This window comes from Stigmatopora nigra, chromosome 17 (assembly GCF_051989575.1).
Source record: "Stigmatopora nigra isolate UIUO_SnigA chromosome 17, RoL_Snig_1.1, whole genome shotgun sequence".
Taxonomy (NCBI): domain Eukaryota; kingdom Metazoa; phylum Chordata; class Actinopteri; order Syngnathiformes; family Syngnathidae; genus Stigmatopora; species Stigmatopora nigra.
The window spans coordinates 8577960-8595815 of record NC_135524.1 but is presented as its reverse complement, the minus strand read 5'-3'; the positions used below and the strand labels follow the sequence as shown (position 1 = coordinate 8595815).

The 17856-nt window shown below is 37.0% G+C and overlaps 1 protein-coding gene across 4 annotated transcripts in view; it reads left to right on the top strand.

The window, feature by feature from the left end:
* Positions 1-17856, top strand: part of bcr (BCR activator of RhoGEF and GTPase) — a 70736-nt gene that overhangs the window by 43529 nt on the left and 9351 nt on the right. For all 4 annotated transcript variants that reach the window (XM_077737758.1, XM_077737757.1, XM_077737760.1 and 1 more), the window contains exons 3-13: positions 1144-1248; positions 1464-1649; positions 6620-6727; positions 7577-7637; positions 7727-7779; positions 8273-8413; positions 14044-14165; positions 15286-15451; positions 15531-15650; positions 16716-16791; positions 16873-16977. In XM_077737758.1, coding sequence (XP_077593884.1) covers positions 1144-1248; positions 1464-1649; positions 6620-6727; positions 7577-7637; positions 7727-7779; positions 8273-8413; positions 14044-14165; positions 15286-15451; positions 15531-15650; positions 16716-16791; positions 16873-16977 — 1243 coding nt within the window. The remainder of the gene's footprint in view (positions 1-1143; positions 1249-1463; positions 1650-6619; positions 6728-7576; positions 7638-7726; positions 7780-8272; positions 8414-14043; positions 14166-15285; positions 15452-15530; positions 15651-16715; positions 16792-16872; positions 16978-17856) is intronic.

Below are 17856 nucleotides of genomic sequence, written 5' to 3'. Positions count from 1 at the left end.
ACAGTACATAGACTTCTATTTTTTCAGTCTTTCACAAAAAATCTTAGTTCAGTACTTTCTTTGGTGTTCTACTTTCAAGATCACTGTAATTATGGTGATGTAATACTTTTAAAAGACATCACACATCAATCATTGTTACGTTACTCATTCACCTTCAAAATCATTTCCATTTCACTTTTGTCTGAATGTTTATACATTATGTCCAATTACAGCCTTTCTCAAAAGACAATTTATAACATTACACTTACCCTTCAGATAGAAAAGAATAACAAAAGAAGATTGACTATTTATATATAAACCATCATAGCTAATGTAAACAAAGATAGAAAGTTAAAAAGGGCTATTTTGTTTAATTTATGCTCCGAAGGGTTTTACACAAATTACCAATGTCTTGTGTGTCTTATGTCTGTATTGCTACTTCAACCAAGAAATTTCCCGAATATGGGATGCAAAAAAATTCTAATATAATCTAGATTGGACCTATCTTGTGACCAAATTCAATACTGTCTGATCATCCAAAAATAGCCGCATCAAACCCCAATATCATATTGGATCTGACCTATTCTCTGCAAACAATGCCAGCAGTAAAGCACCGCTTCAGTTGTCAGTCTTCTTTGGAAACTTGTGGTCTTGCTCTGTCTTTCTTTTCAGTCCCAACTAAAAAGACAAAAGGCTGCCGGGTTTTTGCAGATGTCTACTTTTCTTTCTTTTGTGAGTTTGTTTGCGTGTGTGCATGTGTTGGACTTGGTCTCCATTTCGTTCTCTTTCATTCTGCCTCTTCCTTGTAGCCTTAGGATGGGATGCTACTGACCTGAGCTGAGTTGTGTGTGAGTGTGTCTGTACTCTTTCTCATTCAATCACTCACAGGTATTTTTATACAGAAACCTTCCTCCTCCTCTGGGACATTCTGCCTGTTTGAGTTATTTCAAAGTTCAAGACAAAGCGAGGCAGCCGGAGGAATCTTGCTATCAGTCTATCTGTTTTACGTCATGTTCATTGTCCTCAGTAACTTTAACCGGGACTAACACAGGGGAAAAGTGGAGGGTTTCTATAAAAAAGGATAACTTCTGAATACTGAACAATGTTAATCCCAAGTGTTTTGTCAAAAAAAGCATTTCTTTTAATAAATGGCCTCTGTTTCAGACGGAATGTGACCTGGAGAAAGGTTTGGAAATGAGGAAGTGGGTCCTGTCTGGGATTTTGGCCAGTGAAGAAACATACCTCAGTCACCTGGAGGCGTTGCTGCTGGTGAGACACAATACTCATTTCCTCTATTTAGCTATCTCTGGGAGATGAGTTAGTCATCTAGTCAGTTGTAGTCTGGAGTTATTTTAAAACATTTCTGTTACTCACTCTTCTCTATATATCCTTTTGTGATAGAAAGCATTTTGCAAGAAACCTTTGACTAACATCTAAATATCGTTAAGGAACATAAACCGCAAGCCTTTTCTTACCTGTTTCAGCCAATGAAGCCTTTGAAAGCTGCAGCCACAACGTCGCAGCCTGTGCTTTCGATATCCCAGATCGAAACTATCTTCTTCAAAGTGCCTGAGCTATATGAGGTCCACAAGGAGTTCTACGATGGACTTCTGCCTCGAGTCCAGCAGTGGAGCCATCACCAGAGAGTTGGGGATCTCTTCCAAAAACTGGTGAGAAGATTGAAATATGTATCATGTTTATATCTGTGTGTGAACTTGCACCACTGCTAATCCCCCAACATCTTGACAACGTAGACAGTGAGGAACACAAAGCTACTTTTCCTGAACTGCGAACATTGTAAACCAAAATGGAAATACTCTGAAGTTATTCATGGAAATACAGCATTGACATGTCATAACTTAGATGAATGATTTATTTAAGTAAGAAAAGTAGCTGCCAAAATATATGGTGCATTCAGAACTCAGTTAAACCGTTGACAGAAAAGGCCTTTGCTCGCCCTACGCACGTCACCTAAAGCAGTTTCGACTCATACCTTACGTTTCCAAAAATGGGTGCACCTTCGGCTATAGCTCTCCCTTAACCCCCCCCCCCCCCTTCTCCGTTTACTCTCTGTAGTAGGATAAGTATAGCATCTTATTTTTCATTGTTATTTTATCATAACTTCTAAAAAAATAACACCTTATGGTTTACAGTTCTAAATCGAGGGTCTTTATATTTATAAATGACAAGTTTCACTTCAATGTCATCCACCTGGAAGGTTAAAACTTTGTCAGTCAAAACTGAATATTGTATCCTTGCAGAAATCAATCACTACAAAAGCCTGAGACTAACATCAATACCCCCCAGCACCTCCCCCAGTTACTTTCAGCAATGATGTCAGAGCAACGTGTATGCTATTGTTCTCAAGCACTTGCATTGCAGCTCAATTAACCCACAAAGAATTGGTTGTTAATTATCTCCAGAATGCTGCAGCTCGCCCACTTCTGTTGGCCTCATTCAGCCTTGCTTTTGTCTCGACCTCGACTCTCACCATCACGGTCATGCTGTAGCACACACACACACACACACAAACACTAGCGCAGAGGGATGTGAAAAACCTGTTCTACAATGCTGCCTTTTTGCCTCAAGCAGCACTGCTTTTCTAGCTATCCATCCCTTGCTCCCTTGTAGTCCATTTGTTTTCTGCTATCATATAGTCATGTGACCTTTCTTTCTTATAAGATTATACCGCCACCAGCGGTAATCCAGCCTGCGCCTGCCAGCATCAAAGTCAGGCGAATGAACCAGTAGGCCATCAGGCGACTTGGTAGCAAAAAGATTAAAATGTTATCAGTTGAAATATGACCTAGTACCTATGTATCTAGACACATGTTTTGAACCAATCGACACCATGAGACTCATAGAAGGTCCGAGAAAGCTGTCATACTTGGAACTAAAGATGAAAGTTCTTGGTTTAAAATATTTGGCTTTTTCGATTATCGCTTCTGGTTCTTCGACTAGTGTGACATTGGCAAACTCGCCTAAAATACACAATAAACATGAGCTGCTGGTGAATTGCTAAGTTGATCTCGGACACTTCAAAAATCAAGTCAAAAGCCTTTATTATCATCATACACAGCTGCGTATAACGAAATTGGTGGTGCTACTCCAAGCTTTTCAAAGTAAAAAAAATAAAATAAAATAAAAGTCACATCCCGGCTAGGTGTATTCTAAAATATTGCACAGAATTCTAAATTATTGCACAAATTCTAAAATATTGCAAGTTCAGAGTACTGATGGCTGTGGAAAAAAACTGTCATTGAGACTATTTGTCCGTGCTTTGTGAGACATGTAGCGTCTGCCAGGGGGCAGCAGCTGGAACAGGTTGTGACCAGGGTGGTATTGGTCCCTGACAATGTTCCTGGCTCTGCTGAGGTAGCGATGATGGATTGTTGCAGGGGAAAAATTGGAGACACCAGTCAGCTGGTCCGCGAAGGCTTTGAGCACCTTTCCAAGTACTCCGTCAGGGTCAGATGCCTTCCTGGTGTTCACAGTCTGCAGTACCTGTCTCACCTCCTGTTCCTGAAGCTCCAGTGTACTGCTGCAGGGTGGTGGTGGGGGTGTTGACACTGGGTCTGATTTGTCAGTCTCGATGCGGGCAAAGAAACGGTTCAGCTCCTCTACTAGTGAGGCATCTGCGTTAACAGACACATTATTGTCATTGTAATTGGTAATATGTCATATTCCCTCCCACATCTTCTTTGGGTTATTTCCTGCAGAGTGCTCTTCAATTTTCCTTGTATAAGATGCCTTGGCCTTTTTAATACCTCTCTTCAGCCCTGCTCTGGCAGCGCTGTATTGTATTTCTTCCCCTCACCTGAAGGCAGTGTTACGGCATTTGAAGAGTGCTTATGTCTCACTGGTCATCCAGGGTTTTTGGTTAGAAAAAACCTGTATCCGTTTATCAACAGGGACATTGTCTGTGGAGTTTTTGATGTAGGAAAGTACAGTGTCCGTGTAGTCATTCAAACATACTGTGCAATAATAAGCTTCCAATTGGTGGCCCAGATTTAGGGCTCACGTTCTGAGACCTGGAGCTGTTTGATGAGAGAGCTCGTTAACTATTAGGGCTGGCTCTAGTATTTTAAAATACGTAGGAAAATTTAGACCGTGAGAATGAGAAACAGAGCTGAGAGGAAAGAATGGAGATAAGGCAGAGAAAGAGGAAAATTACTATTAGCATTGTGTGCACTTTCTCTTCCAAACATTTGTCAAATGTTAAAAGCAATAATAAAATAGTCAAGAGGAGGTTTATTTACACTTCACAGTTGGTATCAGCTTGGCATTTTACTATACCTAGCGAGTCCAAAGGCAATAGTTTTACCTTTTATATTTAAGTATTACAAAAATCGCAGCCTTATGCTTTTTTCAGTACGTAATCATGGATTCATTTCCAAAAAGGTAAATTTCTTCACTCTCAGTGTATACAATAATGCAGTTGATGAGATTTTCTCTCTTCCTTCAGCAACGACTTATCTGCTCATTATACAATCAAAATAAGAGTTAAAGTCTACACGACAGTGGCTGTATTAGAGGATAAGATTAGGGAGCCCGGAAAGCGAGAAACGTAGGTAGAGATTTTAAAGAGTCATTTCGAGCCGAGCAAGGATGGCGAGTGGATTTAAAGCTCGCAGCTTTGACAGGCTTAAGAATCATGAAACATCCGAACCAAAAAAAAGAGGGTTTGGGGAGAAAAGAAGACGATGCAAAGCACTGGTGACAGGTCATGAAAGTCAGTGTCAAATGCACGTGTTTTGAGGGCTGAAAATAGGGTTGAATTACACCATCGCTGTTTTTCCTCTGAGAATACGCTTCACCCTATACTGCAAACTGAGGCTTTACTTAACATCATTGCTTTTTTCATAAATAATTTAAAATAGGGATGCACCGATAGTAGTACAAACAGTCATGACTATAATGTTTATCTAACACTATCCATTATGTTTATACAAAGGGTATAAATTAGAGGTTAGAGGGTGACTAGAGGAAAATTCCTGCCCGACCCGAACGGCCCACGAGTATTAATTTTTGGACCGGCCTGGCCCCGAGCAATTAACTTGATTTGCACACCCGAGCCCGATGCAAATCCAAAATTTCATATATTTTATTTGTGAGGACTCGGGACTCCTCCATCTTTGCTGTATAAAATGTTGCTACATTCAACTAAAACACACCAAATATTAAAAGAAGAAAAGCACTTGCATCATTGAGTAATTTTTACAGTCTTGTGAATAGGTTTATATCAGCTTGTATATTGTCTTGGTAATGAGCACAGAGACATTCAAGTACAGATATTATGACGTCCAAAAAAAATACATAATTATGGTTTGCAAGCCAAAATTGTAACAATCCAGAAAAGGGACCATCGTGGTGTGTCCAAATGAGTGCACCTTTTACAGATTATTTGGCTAAACTCTAGTCTCTTTTGCATCCTGCCATTTCTGTGATTACACTCATTTTATGCACAGTCAAGGTTTTAATCCCGACTTCAGAGGCCTGGCAAACGCTGGAAATAAATCAGAAATACCACAGCTCATTTCCTGCGCAAGAAACTCACCAATTAGTTAAATTATGTAGGTCAATATGCTCTCGTGAGTGTCTGTGGAATTCTAGTTCTCACACAAAGCCTGTGAGCACTATTTGGGAGTTTTTATGTGCCTTTTGTTCTGCACAATTGATTGTCCTTTTGTTAGCTTTCAAGATAAATTTCAGCTCTGTCAACGTGTTTTCATAGCTTCGTTCATTCACTGTTGTGAGTGATTGTGCCAATGGACACCAAACAGGGTTGTCACATGCAGTTGTTTTCTTCTTACCACATACATGCAGGAAATTACAGCTAAATGGCCATTTGTATATTTTCTGCAGCACTTGACCTCATTGGGGTCATGGGCGATCTTGAGTTAATCCTGGTTGGCTTTGGGCGGAATTGATAATCGGCCAATCTCGGGGCGAAGAGAAACAATGAACCAGTCACGCTTAAATTCGCACCCCCTGCGGAATTTAATTACCCTAAATGCATTTTAATGAACTTGATTAGATTCTCTTAAAAAAAAAAGAGTGGTATCAAATCATTTCCTGCAGTATTGCCACGAGGCAAGCTATTCAAATCCTCTGGTGAAAAATCTTCAATTTTTAATATCACAATATAGATTGCGAATCACCAAAAGTTCAATGGCAGTTTTTTCCAATATTGTTCAGCTCGATTTGGTAGCCAATTAAGATGGTTTTCCAACTGTCAGTATGCTATGGTATAAAAGGACTACACAAAAGTGCAGTATATGATGGTATTGACATGTTATTTGTGTTTCTTTAATGCTGGGTTCCAGGCCCACTGTATCGAGTGTTTTTAGATTAGTTTAGATTAGATAACTTTATTCATCCCATATTCGGGAAATGTCTTTGTCACAGTAACAAGAGGCAGACACAGGAAATGACATTTTAGACATAAATAGATAAGTTAATAAATACATATATATATATATATATATATATATATATATATATATATATATATATATATATATATATATATATATATATATATATATATATATATATATATATATATATATATAAAATATTTTTATTAGAATCCTTTTATTAAAAAGATGTACTCATCATCTCCTTTCATCTGTTTCAGGCCAGCCAGTTAGGAGTTTACAGGGCGTTTGTGGACAACTACGAGCTGGCCGTGGAGACAGCTGAGAAGTGCTGTCAAGCCAACATGCAGTTTGCTGAAATCTCGGAGGTAATTCGATTCAAACTTTGCAAAAATTAACGACGGCATCAACTTTTTCAATTTTATTGTCTGGTTGTGTCAGAAATGATTAGAATATTACCATTTATTCACTCTGTTGCTATTTGGATATATATTATTTGATGAAATGGACTAATTTGTTGGTAAAAAGATAAATAGGTAATATTAAAATATAAAAAGTCACGTCTGGGCAAGATACATTTTAAAATATTATGCAATATCTTAGATTGTGTATTATTTTAAAATTTACCTTGCCCGGACGTGACTTTTTATATTTCTATAGTACTTATTTAGGTTTTTTTCTGGGAAAACACACTTTGTGGAGTACCACCAGCTATTTCGTTACACGGAACAGTGTATAATGACAATAAAGTCTTTTGATTTTTTTTGATTGAATTTTTGACTGATTCCATTATTAACCTCAGTCATTACGACGTGAATAATGTATAATCAGTAAATTCATCCCTGACCACCTTTCTAAGGAACTCTTGTTTTATTGCAACTCTATAAATTGCCTAGCCCAATTGTACCGAAACTAACTGTGGTTATTATTTCAAATCTGACGGCTCATTAAACAATATGACTGGCAGTTAGTTATTCAGACAATGTGACACTTTTATGCAGCATCCTCTGCAGGTTTTAAGACGGTACCGAAGCTGCTGTCCACGTGCACAATGACATATTTATCTGAGAATGTTGCTAATGGAGCAAGTGGCAACACATGACAGCAGAGTTAAATGTGGCATTGTTCATGTGGAAGTGGGTGAACTCAGGGCTTCATTTGGCAATGTGTTTTCATATTAATTCACTAATTTAAACCACTTTCTCATATCCAAACAGAATTTAAAGGTAAGAAGTCCCAAAGACTGCAAAGAATTGACAGCAAAGAATTCTCTTGAGGGTGAGGCGTCTTGATTTTGTGTTTTATGATCAATTTTGTGGTATTCAATCTGGATTCAAATGTTGGCTCTTCCTCTGTTTTCTCCACAGCTTTGCTTTACAAGCCAGTGGATAGAGTGACTCGCAGCACACTCGTGCTTCATGTAAGTGAAAAATAATCCATCCACATCAATAATGTTGCGTTATTTTCTGCAACTTAAAGTGAATAAAATGAATGAGGTGTAACTAGCATTTGTTTCCCTTGTTGACATCTCACGAAGCCCTACACAAAATAATATGCACAATAGTTAATTGAGACCCATGTCCGACTTACCATATTTTCTCGCATATATGTCATATTTTTAACTGAAAAAAATGATGACTGAATCTAGGGTACGGCTTATATGTGCACAAATTAGACTTGACATGTACGGAACTGCAAGGTTAAAAAGACGACACTTGGGCTTTATATTTTTCATATGCAATATGATCATCAATAACACTATTAGCGAGGAACAAAACTGTGGTATCATTTTTGCCAGGAAAGAATGACTGGTGTTTTTCAAAAATGCAACTTGGGCTTGCATTATTGGATATTGTCCTTTTATGCATTAGGGAACCCGCATTACTATTTCAAATACTTCTTTGTGCACACAGGACTTGCTTAAACATACTCCCACAAGCCACCCGGACCACCCGCTTCTTCAGGATGCGTTGCGAATCTCCCAGAATTTCCTGTCCAGCATCAACGAAGAATCCACACCTCGACGGCAGCTTATGACGGTCAAAAAGGGAGAGGTGAGACTTTTCCTTCCATTAATTTCTACTGCCAAACTGTCATATTAAATGTGAAGCAGTAAAGAGGGAATTTCTTTTCTTTGCCTGAAAAGAACTTCCTCAAAACTGACACATTTGTGTAGTCTACCACTATTAAGGTAATTATCAGTGCTGGTATACAGCAATAATTGGGTTGTTGGCCTGAGGTCGCTGGTAACATGGTGTACTGCCAATAATCAGCTGCGATTGGTTCCAGCACCCCTAGTAAGAGTAAATGGTACAGATAATGAATGAATGAATGAATGGTCAGGTGCGTCCTGGTTGTTAAAATTCATACTAGGGTCATATTTTTTGTGAAATTATAGAGGAAAATCTCTTTTAATTGTGATCAAAATGAATATCATTTGGATCAAATATTGTTTATTACTTTTTCTTGTACATGTGTTCTTAAAGGTGCAAATTACCCATTTTAACATAAAATTCCGAGCACAATTGTATGTTGTCATTGATATCACATGATATATGTTATATATATATATATATATATATATATATATATATATATATATATATATATATATATATATATATATATATATATATATATATATATATATATATATATATATATATATATATATATATATATATATATATATATATAATATATATATATATATATATATATATATATACACACACACACACACACACACTAGTCTTGTGCAGATGTACAATATCGGCATCTAAACTGATAGGAGTATTAGTATTATGCATCCCATAATAGTAATATTGGTTTGTCGGTATTGCTGGTGAATTAGTCTTCCATGTAATGCAAAATGCTATTTCGCTTTAATCTGTCTCAGTTATTATAGTTATTGTTTTAGGGCATTTGTGACAGTTATATTTTTAATAACAAATCATTATGACCCCACCTTTCAAATGACCTTGAAGTCAATATCACATTTAAGTAGCTGCTAGCTCGTCAGAAATCTGCACCCTCAAGCTCGGCATATGCCCTTATATGGTCACACTTTGGTTGCCTGCTTGAAGGGAGCGGGGGCTTCTCCTCCACTTACCCATTGTGGTTTCTCATAAACTAATACCCCCCTTCCCAAGTCTGTCATCCCCGAAGGTGACGTGATGCACATGATTGGACGCCTCTTGATTGAAAGCTTTCATGACACGGCCGTACATAATGTCGGTAATGAGCCACCAAGCCGTCGCTTCAACGGGCCGCTTCCAATTTAATTATTCATAAACGGAGGGTGGGTGAAAGAAAGAAGTAAAAAAAAAAGGCCTGGGTTTGCTCCTCCCTTTGCTTATATGGGGGGGTTATTACTGCAGCCTCGACAAAGACACACTTTCTTGTGCACTCACATAGATGTGCATTTGTTACCTGCCCCGCCCCCCTTTTATATTCCTACAGGATACCGGTCTCTCCTTACCAAATACACCCAGCATCTAATATTTATGATAGATACATGAAAGCTGCACATGGATATCAATGGTGCTCATTATATTGCTACTCACTACAGCTTGAATACAGTATTTGTTATACACAAGGTTATTCAAGGTTATACAAATGCCAATTATTAAGCATTTGGAAGTCAACAGTAAGGACGGTTGGATAAACTGATGTAGAATCACATAATTTAATAGAATGGCTCCCTCCATGAAAGATGACTATATTAAAGAGAAGGTCGGCAAGTATAGCAGTGGTTATTTCCCTTTCACTATAACCAAAACATTACAACATTATTGTAATTTACCATATTTTATTATAGAACTTAAAACAAGGGTGTCAGACTCGGGTTGGATCGCGGGTTGCGTTAACGTCAACTCGATTTCACGTGGGCCGGTCCATTTTAGATATAATATTTAGATTTTTTTTAAAATAAATGGACTTAAAGCCCTGAATATTCAGTTTTTTATAGATCTAAAACAAAGTTTATTTTAGCTTTTTTTTAATACATTTTTAGATTTTACAAAATGATTTTTGAACTAAAAACACGGAAACATTGATTAAAAAGTTATAATTATTGATTTAAATGGGGGAAAATCAGGAAATTTAATATACATCTATACTCTTCATTTTAATTTGATCCTAAAATTGAAAGTCAGCACTCATGATTTACATTCCCGGGCCACACAAAATGATGCGGCGGGCCAGATTTGGCCCCTGGGCCGCCACTTTAACTCATGTGACTTAGAATATACTATGTTGATGTTAAAAATTCCCTGTTTTCCATACATTTAATATTGCAATGACCAGAACATCTATCAGAAACGGCACTGGTTACAAAAAATCCTATTCTGCACACCACCCACCACCCCAACACATAACCTATTTCACCAATAACGAAAAAAGATGTATGAGTGCCCATGTATCCAAGAACTAATACATTATAAGAATGAAGTATTAGCAAGCAACTGTAGTTTGTCAGGTCATCTGTGAGGTGACAAGTTTATGACTAGCCCCCAAAGACCCTTACTCTGACCATATTGAAGGTTAGGGGGCAAACAAGCAGATGCTGCATAATTAAAATGCAAACAAAGGTGGTGGCAAGTTGTTGTTGTTTTATTTTCTTTCTTTTGGGGGTTGGTTCAACTTTCAGTCACAGTAGAAATGTGTATAATGCACAGTATTTATTTGGTACTGTACCACAGTAATTGGGAAACATTGAACTAAACGGTCATCAACTTTCAAGTTTGTACCAGGATTTAAACAGGTTTATTTCTATGTCAATTTTTTTTTTTTTTGGAATGATGGTCAATCGGCGATAGCTCTGTTTTTAAAAGCCTTTTTTTTCGAATCTGAAGGATGCTGCCCTGTTGACGTCTACCTAATTAAACAGTCGCAGAGTGTACAATATAGTGACTGTAAAGCCTAAATGCACACATAAACGTGTCTTTATTTTGTCATGAAAGTGCACATTCACACACACTAACCTGTATAAACACAGCGATGCAAAAAATGTCTCTAAGCAAGTGCTGGTTTCTAAAAATAAATGTGGATTTTGTAAATTCATGCGATTACTCGCGTACATGCTCTCAGCGAGGCCGCTCCGGGAGACGTCAATATTTAATCTGTGCTCCACCATGTAGTCGTGCTTCCTCAGTCCACATTCCTCTTATTGGTTGTTTTTTTTATTCATTTTATTAGTTTGTTTTCCCAAAGTAGCAGAGCAAGAAGACATCAGGGCTTACTCACTATTACATTCATCACGACATAGGCTTGTGGAAAAATATGTTAAAACTTGAGTCTAAAAATGGTCTTTGAGTGAGTCAAACACCCAGATTCCGTTTTTTTTATAACGTTAATAAATTTAAGACAATTGAGGTCCAATCAAGGTACTTTTTGTCTCACCTTAAATAGAAAGAAAGCAGACATTATAAAATATTGTGTTCGATATCAAAGCAGTACTTAGAAATCCATTTTGCCCCATAAAATCAAGGTCACGTCCACTTGTGTGGAGTTTGCATGTTCTCACCGGGCCTGTGTGGGTTTCCTCTGGGTACTCCGGTTCGCGCCTACATTCCAAAAACATGCATGGTAGGCTGATTGGAAACTCTAAATTGGCGGCTTGGTATGGGTGTGAGTTAGAGGGGTCGTATTATGGTGCTTAAGCCTCCGGTTTAAACATTTCTTGTTTCAGGGGCCCATTTCCCCACGTTTAATATATATTAATGGTAAAATCAATAAGGAGTACTTGGTTTATATTATGTTTATATCGCGGCACACTCCGAAGACTTTGCTCCATTGACTTAAAGGAAATTAAAAAGTTTTCGCATAATTTGTCCTGACAATTTTTGTGAATTATTTTTTAGTACAAAGTGTGAAATTAGATTTTTCTTCAGATCCTTTTACTAAAATTATTATTAACACTAAGCAACAACATTGTTTTATTATTGTTAGTGTTATTACTATTACCAATCCCTTTACTAATTTCTATTGACACCAGTTTTCTAAATTGATCTCAGGTGTTGTCCATCATATCTAATTTGGTAAACTGTAACATTGCTGTTTTCTTAAAAAAAAAATTTAAAAAACATTAACGTATATATTTGTTTTATTTAAAAATATATATTGACGTACCGATATGAAACAACTAGGCATGACTGCAATACTTATTTAACACTGTTATGTTTTTCCAAACTATTAGATGTACCAACATTTTAAATGGTTGAACTGTTGACCAAAAATCTTTAATACAGAGAGAAAAACTGAGATGGAGAAATTTGGATTCTGCATATAAAAATAATTCAAAACAGTCACTAGACCTAAAACACCATTTTTTTTTCATTTTTGTCCCATGTTTTTGTAATCAAAGCAGGAGCCCTATTCAGTATCAATAATAGGTGACAGAAAATGGTCGCAGAGATGATTAATTACACACTGTATCCAAAGATGATGATGCTCATTTGCTTTGTCCCAATCCTCCTCCCATCAGCCTCATCTCCTCAGGCGGTAACACCGCAGCGGAGATTTTTTTGTCTGCTCTTTGGTTTCGTAAACAAAAAACAAATGCATCATATGCTCGCTCTTCAGTATGTTCTGGCGGTGACAGTATGTGTTCTTGATGGAGGGGTTGGGGCAGCGTCGTGGTGGGTGCAGGAAGACAAGATGGTGGGAGGGCGCTCAGATGAAAATGATGATGTAACCACTCTTGAACATGTGTGATGTCATGTTTTGTGAGAGACCGAAAAACATTTTGCATTACCTGGACATGAAAATAGGAGGTAAAATAATCAAAATTAGCCTGGATTACAATTCAACATGTTTTTTTAAAAGTATTTTTTAATTCTTTGCATTTAATACCTTTTATTATCATTCCCCTAAAGTTACTAAACAGCCCTGTAAATATATATTTTCTAAAAAATAATGTTAAGTGAGCTCACCTTTCTAGGATTGAGGGTTCGATTCCAGGTCCAGACCTCCCGTTGGTGAATTCCCATATTCTCCTCTGGCTTGAGTGGGTTTTTCCGGGTACTTTTTCTGGGTTTTTCCTCCAATTTCCCATAAAAATGCAGTGTAGGGTAGCTGAACACTTTTAATTGCCCATAGGTATGAGTGTAAGTGTGAATGGTCCGTCTTCTCGTGCCCTGCGATTGGCTGGCCATAAATTAAATAGTAGTAGGCTTGGATAGTCTCCAGCACCCCCCACAACCCTTGTGAGGATAAGTGGTTCGTAAAATGAATGGATGAATAGATTAGGGCTCAAAATGTGAAGTTGAAATCCTTGTAAAACATTTTTCTTGACATCACTGCCCTCTTTTGGTGCAGTTTACTAAGGCAGCCTCATTACATAGTCTGACATCAGTGAGATGGCCAGAACGCCCCCTAAAAATGTACATTACATCTTCTCAATATCTAATCTCTTTCTTCTTTATCTTAAAATACACTCACAACATTTACTGAACATTAATTAAAGAATTAAATCATGTAAATTATTGTATCAATTGGTATTTTCTGCCTACAAGAGGGAATTACATCATTTGTTTGGTATGGTTTCTTTGTCTCTCTTTTCTTTGTATGTAGTGCCTTTAAGTGGTGATAATCCCATTCTTGCTTTACAGTTCTTTCTTAAGTATTTATTGGTAAACCGTCAAACAATTTTGACCTGTAAATGTCTTTTTTTAATCCACAGAATCGCCAGCTGCTGAAGGACAGCTTCATGGTAGAGCTGGTAGAGGGAGCCAGGAAACTGCGACACGTCTTTCTCTTCACCGACCTGCTGCTCTGCGCCAAACTGAAAAAACAAATTGCAGGGTATGAAAAAAAAAGCAGACCGTTTTATTACATGATTTATTATTCTTCCAAGTCAGCACAAAGACTTTTGGGATAAAAGAAAAGATCATACCATAGTGTTCCCTTAGACTTTTATTCAGTGAACTGCCATGTCACACATCAATAAAAGGATTTTTTAATTTTTTTAGGATACACACAAGTTTGGGTTCAAATTTCAGTTGCATGAAGTATACATATACAGTGATGCCTTGAAGTATGAGAGACCCAAAAACATGTATCAGGGTGTAAGAGCCAACGTTTTAATTTGACGTGAGCATAAATTTGTGATATGAGCGCTACATTATAGAAGTCAACTCGGATCTGATCACTTCACAACATGCAACAGTTTGGCATACAGTGGTACCTCGAGATACGAGCTTAATTCGTACCGGGACTGAGCTCGTATGTCGATTTACTCGTAACTCAAATAAACGATTCCCATAGAAATGAACTAAAAACATATTATTTCGTTCCAACCCTCTGAAAAAACACTGAAAACGGGATATTGGATTGGAAAAACATTTTTATTTGTTCTAATTCATCATCTATTAACAAAGTAACAAATAACTAGTGGTTTAATAGTACTAAAATTAGACGGATTTCATGGAGGGGGGAGAGAGAGAGGTATAGAGAGAGGGGTGATGAGACTTTTTGCACGGCAACGCGCTCGTAACATAACATAAACAAATTTAAACGACCCTAGCGTGAATAAAGCTGGTCAGATAATAAGATGAAATGAATGATGGTAAATAAATAATCAATAAATAGTAATCAATAAAGAAATGCTCGACATAATAAATTAGTATTATAAGTAGTAGAAATAAGTCTTCATTATGTCCTACTTGCAGAATTTGAGTTGAGTATGGTGCCAGCTCTTGGGAAGAACACTCTTAACAATTGCCTTTAAGGACACTAGCAACACTAGCTCTATGTATGATTGAACTTCTTTAAGAAAGTACATAAATACATACTTCCTCGCAAGGATTGCGGGGGTTGTTGCTGAAGCAGACTTTGGGCGAAAAGCCAAAATCCTAAACTCATGAATTCCCCCTTTCCTTAGGCTTCTAGGACCAATTTCTCAATATGCCTTTTACTCCTGCAGGAAAAACCAACAGTATGACAGCAAGTGGTACATCCCATTAAGCGAGCTCACATTCCAGGGTCCAGAAGAGGCGGAACCACTCACCATCCCACAAGTCCCAGACGAAGAACTAGATGGCATGAAGGTGAAAATCTCACATCTGCGCAGTGAGATCCAAAGAGAAAAGGTAATCTAAAAGGAATGATTAAAAGTAGCAAGAAGGGTTACCCAAAACGGTCATATTCAACTACAATTTCACCTTTCAGAGAGCCAACAAAGGTTCAAAGGTCATTGACCGCCTCAGGAAGAAGCTGTCCGAGCAAGAGTCGCTACTGCTCTTAACGTCTCCCAGCATGCACCTCAGAGTCTACAACAAGAGTGGAAAGGTAAATATTTGACCTTGATTGTAAAGAGTTATCTAGCGTAAGTTTTGCCTAAAGAAGGAATACAACTATTGAGTAAGGCTTGCATGATAGCTGTAGAAAAATGGCAAAGAAATCAGCATTTTATTGTTATTTTTATATGCTTTACCACTTTTTCGTGTTTCACAATTTGGAAGTTCATCCGATGTTGGATCAATAAATTACATATTAAAGCTTTATGTAACGTGAAAAATTTGTATGTCAAAGCATTCATAAGTAGAGGTACCAGCGTGATTAAATTCAATTTAGAAGTTAAGTAAACATTAAAAGGGAAAAAAAACAGTACTTAATCTAAAAAACTGTATTTTTACTTGAATTGAATTTCAAAATGTTCAATCTAATAAACTATTTATACTTGAATTGAATTTAAAAATGTTCAATCTAATAAACTGTATTTATACTTGAATTGAATTTCAAAATGTTCAATCTAATAAACTGTATTTATACTTGAATTGAATTTCAAAATGTTCAATCTAATAAACTGTATTTATACTTGAATTGAATTCCAAAATGTTCAATCTAATAAACTGTATTTATACTTGAATTGAATTTCAAAATGTTCAATCTAATAAACTGTATTTATACTTGAATTGAATTTCAAAATGTTCATTTCTAAACAATGGAATGGAACAGCATTTACTTCTCTGATTGACGACCTTGTATGATTATCATCAGTTGATGTCGGTGTTTTTCTTATACTGCTATTTCATCCAATTACTTTTGGTCTGTTACTGATACAAATATACATTTAACAACATACGAATATTGAATTGTTAACAAACTCAGATTATTGCTTGGTAAACTCGTCTAATTTGCTCGACAGTAAACAGGCAAAGAATTTCTCATCTCACGAGTCCTTGACTTTTTATTAAATGTCTTCAAAGAAACACTTCTTTCATTACAACCTCTGATCTCATCATACAAAATACAAAGTGTACCCCTAACATATTCAAACCATTCAGAGTTGACAAACTTTGACAAGAGTTTTCATCAAACCTTTGACCTCATAAATCAACTTTTGTGTTTCAGAGCTACAGTATCCTCATTTCATCCGACTATGAGCGTGCCGAGTGGAAGGAACTCATCAAAGAGCAGCAAAAGAAATGTATGTTTTTAATCAACCCAAACGGCCCTGATTTTAAGATGTTGTCCTTTTCAATAGATTTTTACTGTTTGTCTTTTTAAGGTTTCAAAGCTGCTTCTTTAACTTCTGTGGAGCTCCAAATGTTGACCAATGCATGCGTCAAACTCCAAACAGTCCATCAAATCCCACTTAGTATCAATAAAGAAGGTAAGGAACCTGATGTTTTTTTAGCTAAATAAATGTACCCCGAGATATGAGTTTAATTCGTTCCGGGACTGAGCTCGTATTTTGATTTACTCGTAACTCAAATGAACGTTTCCCATAGAAATGAACTAAAAACAAATTAATTTGTTCAAACCCTCTGAAAAAACACCCAGAACAGGATATTGGATTGGAAATTTTTTTTTATTTGTTCTAGTTCGCCATCTAGTAATAAAGTAAGACTTTTTGCACGGCGACGCGCTCGTAACATAACATCAACAGATTTAAATGAACTTGGATTACGATGCAGACACACGCAAAAAATAAGTTTAATCTAACCTTACACCAAACTTAATTCTAATTTTGTTTTTACATTTTTATACCTTTCTTCTCCCGGGTTGGCTCTATTTGCCCCGCCTCCACCCTGACTTTCAGATGCAACCTATCAAGGGTTGCTTACTTTTGTATTCCCTTCAAAATATTCCGAAAATGATGCACACAAATGTCCTCACAATAGGATAACGTACAACCACTTGCCGATGAGAAGTAGTATATACTCCTTTCGTATTGGCGATCGCTCCGCCCAGTGCTCGTACAGACTTTACACGAGGGAGTTGCGACCAGAAAGACAGTGCCCATGATGTTCTTATTGTATAGAAATAATTAAAACCACTTGCTCAGGTTGCCACCACAATAACAACAGCGAGGAGAGGCCTAGACGAACAAAGTCACCAAAGTCAGTGCTCTTGTTGACTCACTCTTCCTATATCAAAGTTTGACTCGTATTTCAAGAGAAATATTAGTCCGAAATTTTACCCGTATCTCAAATTCATCGTATGTCGGGGGACTCGTATATTGAGGTATCACTGTACTTGATTGTGTTGT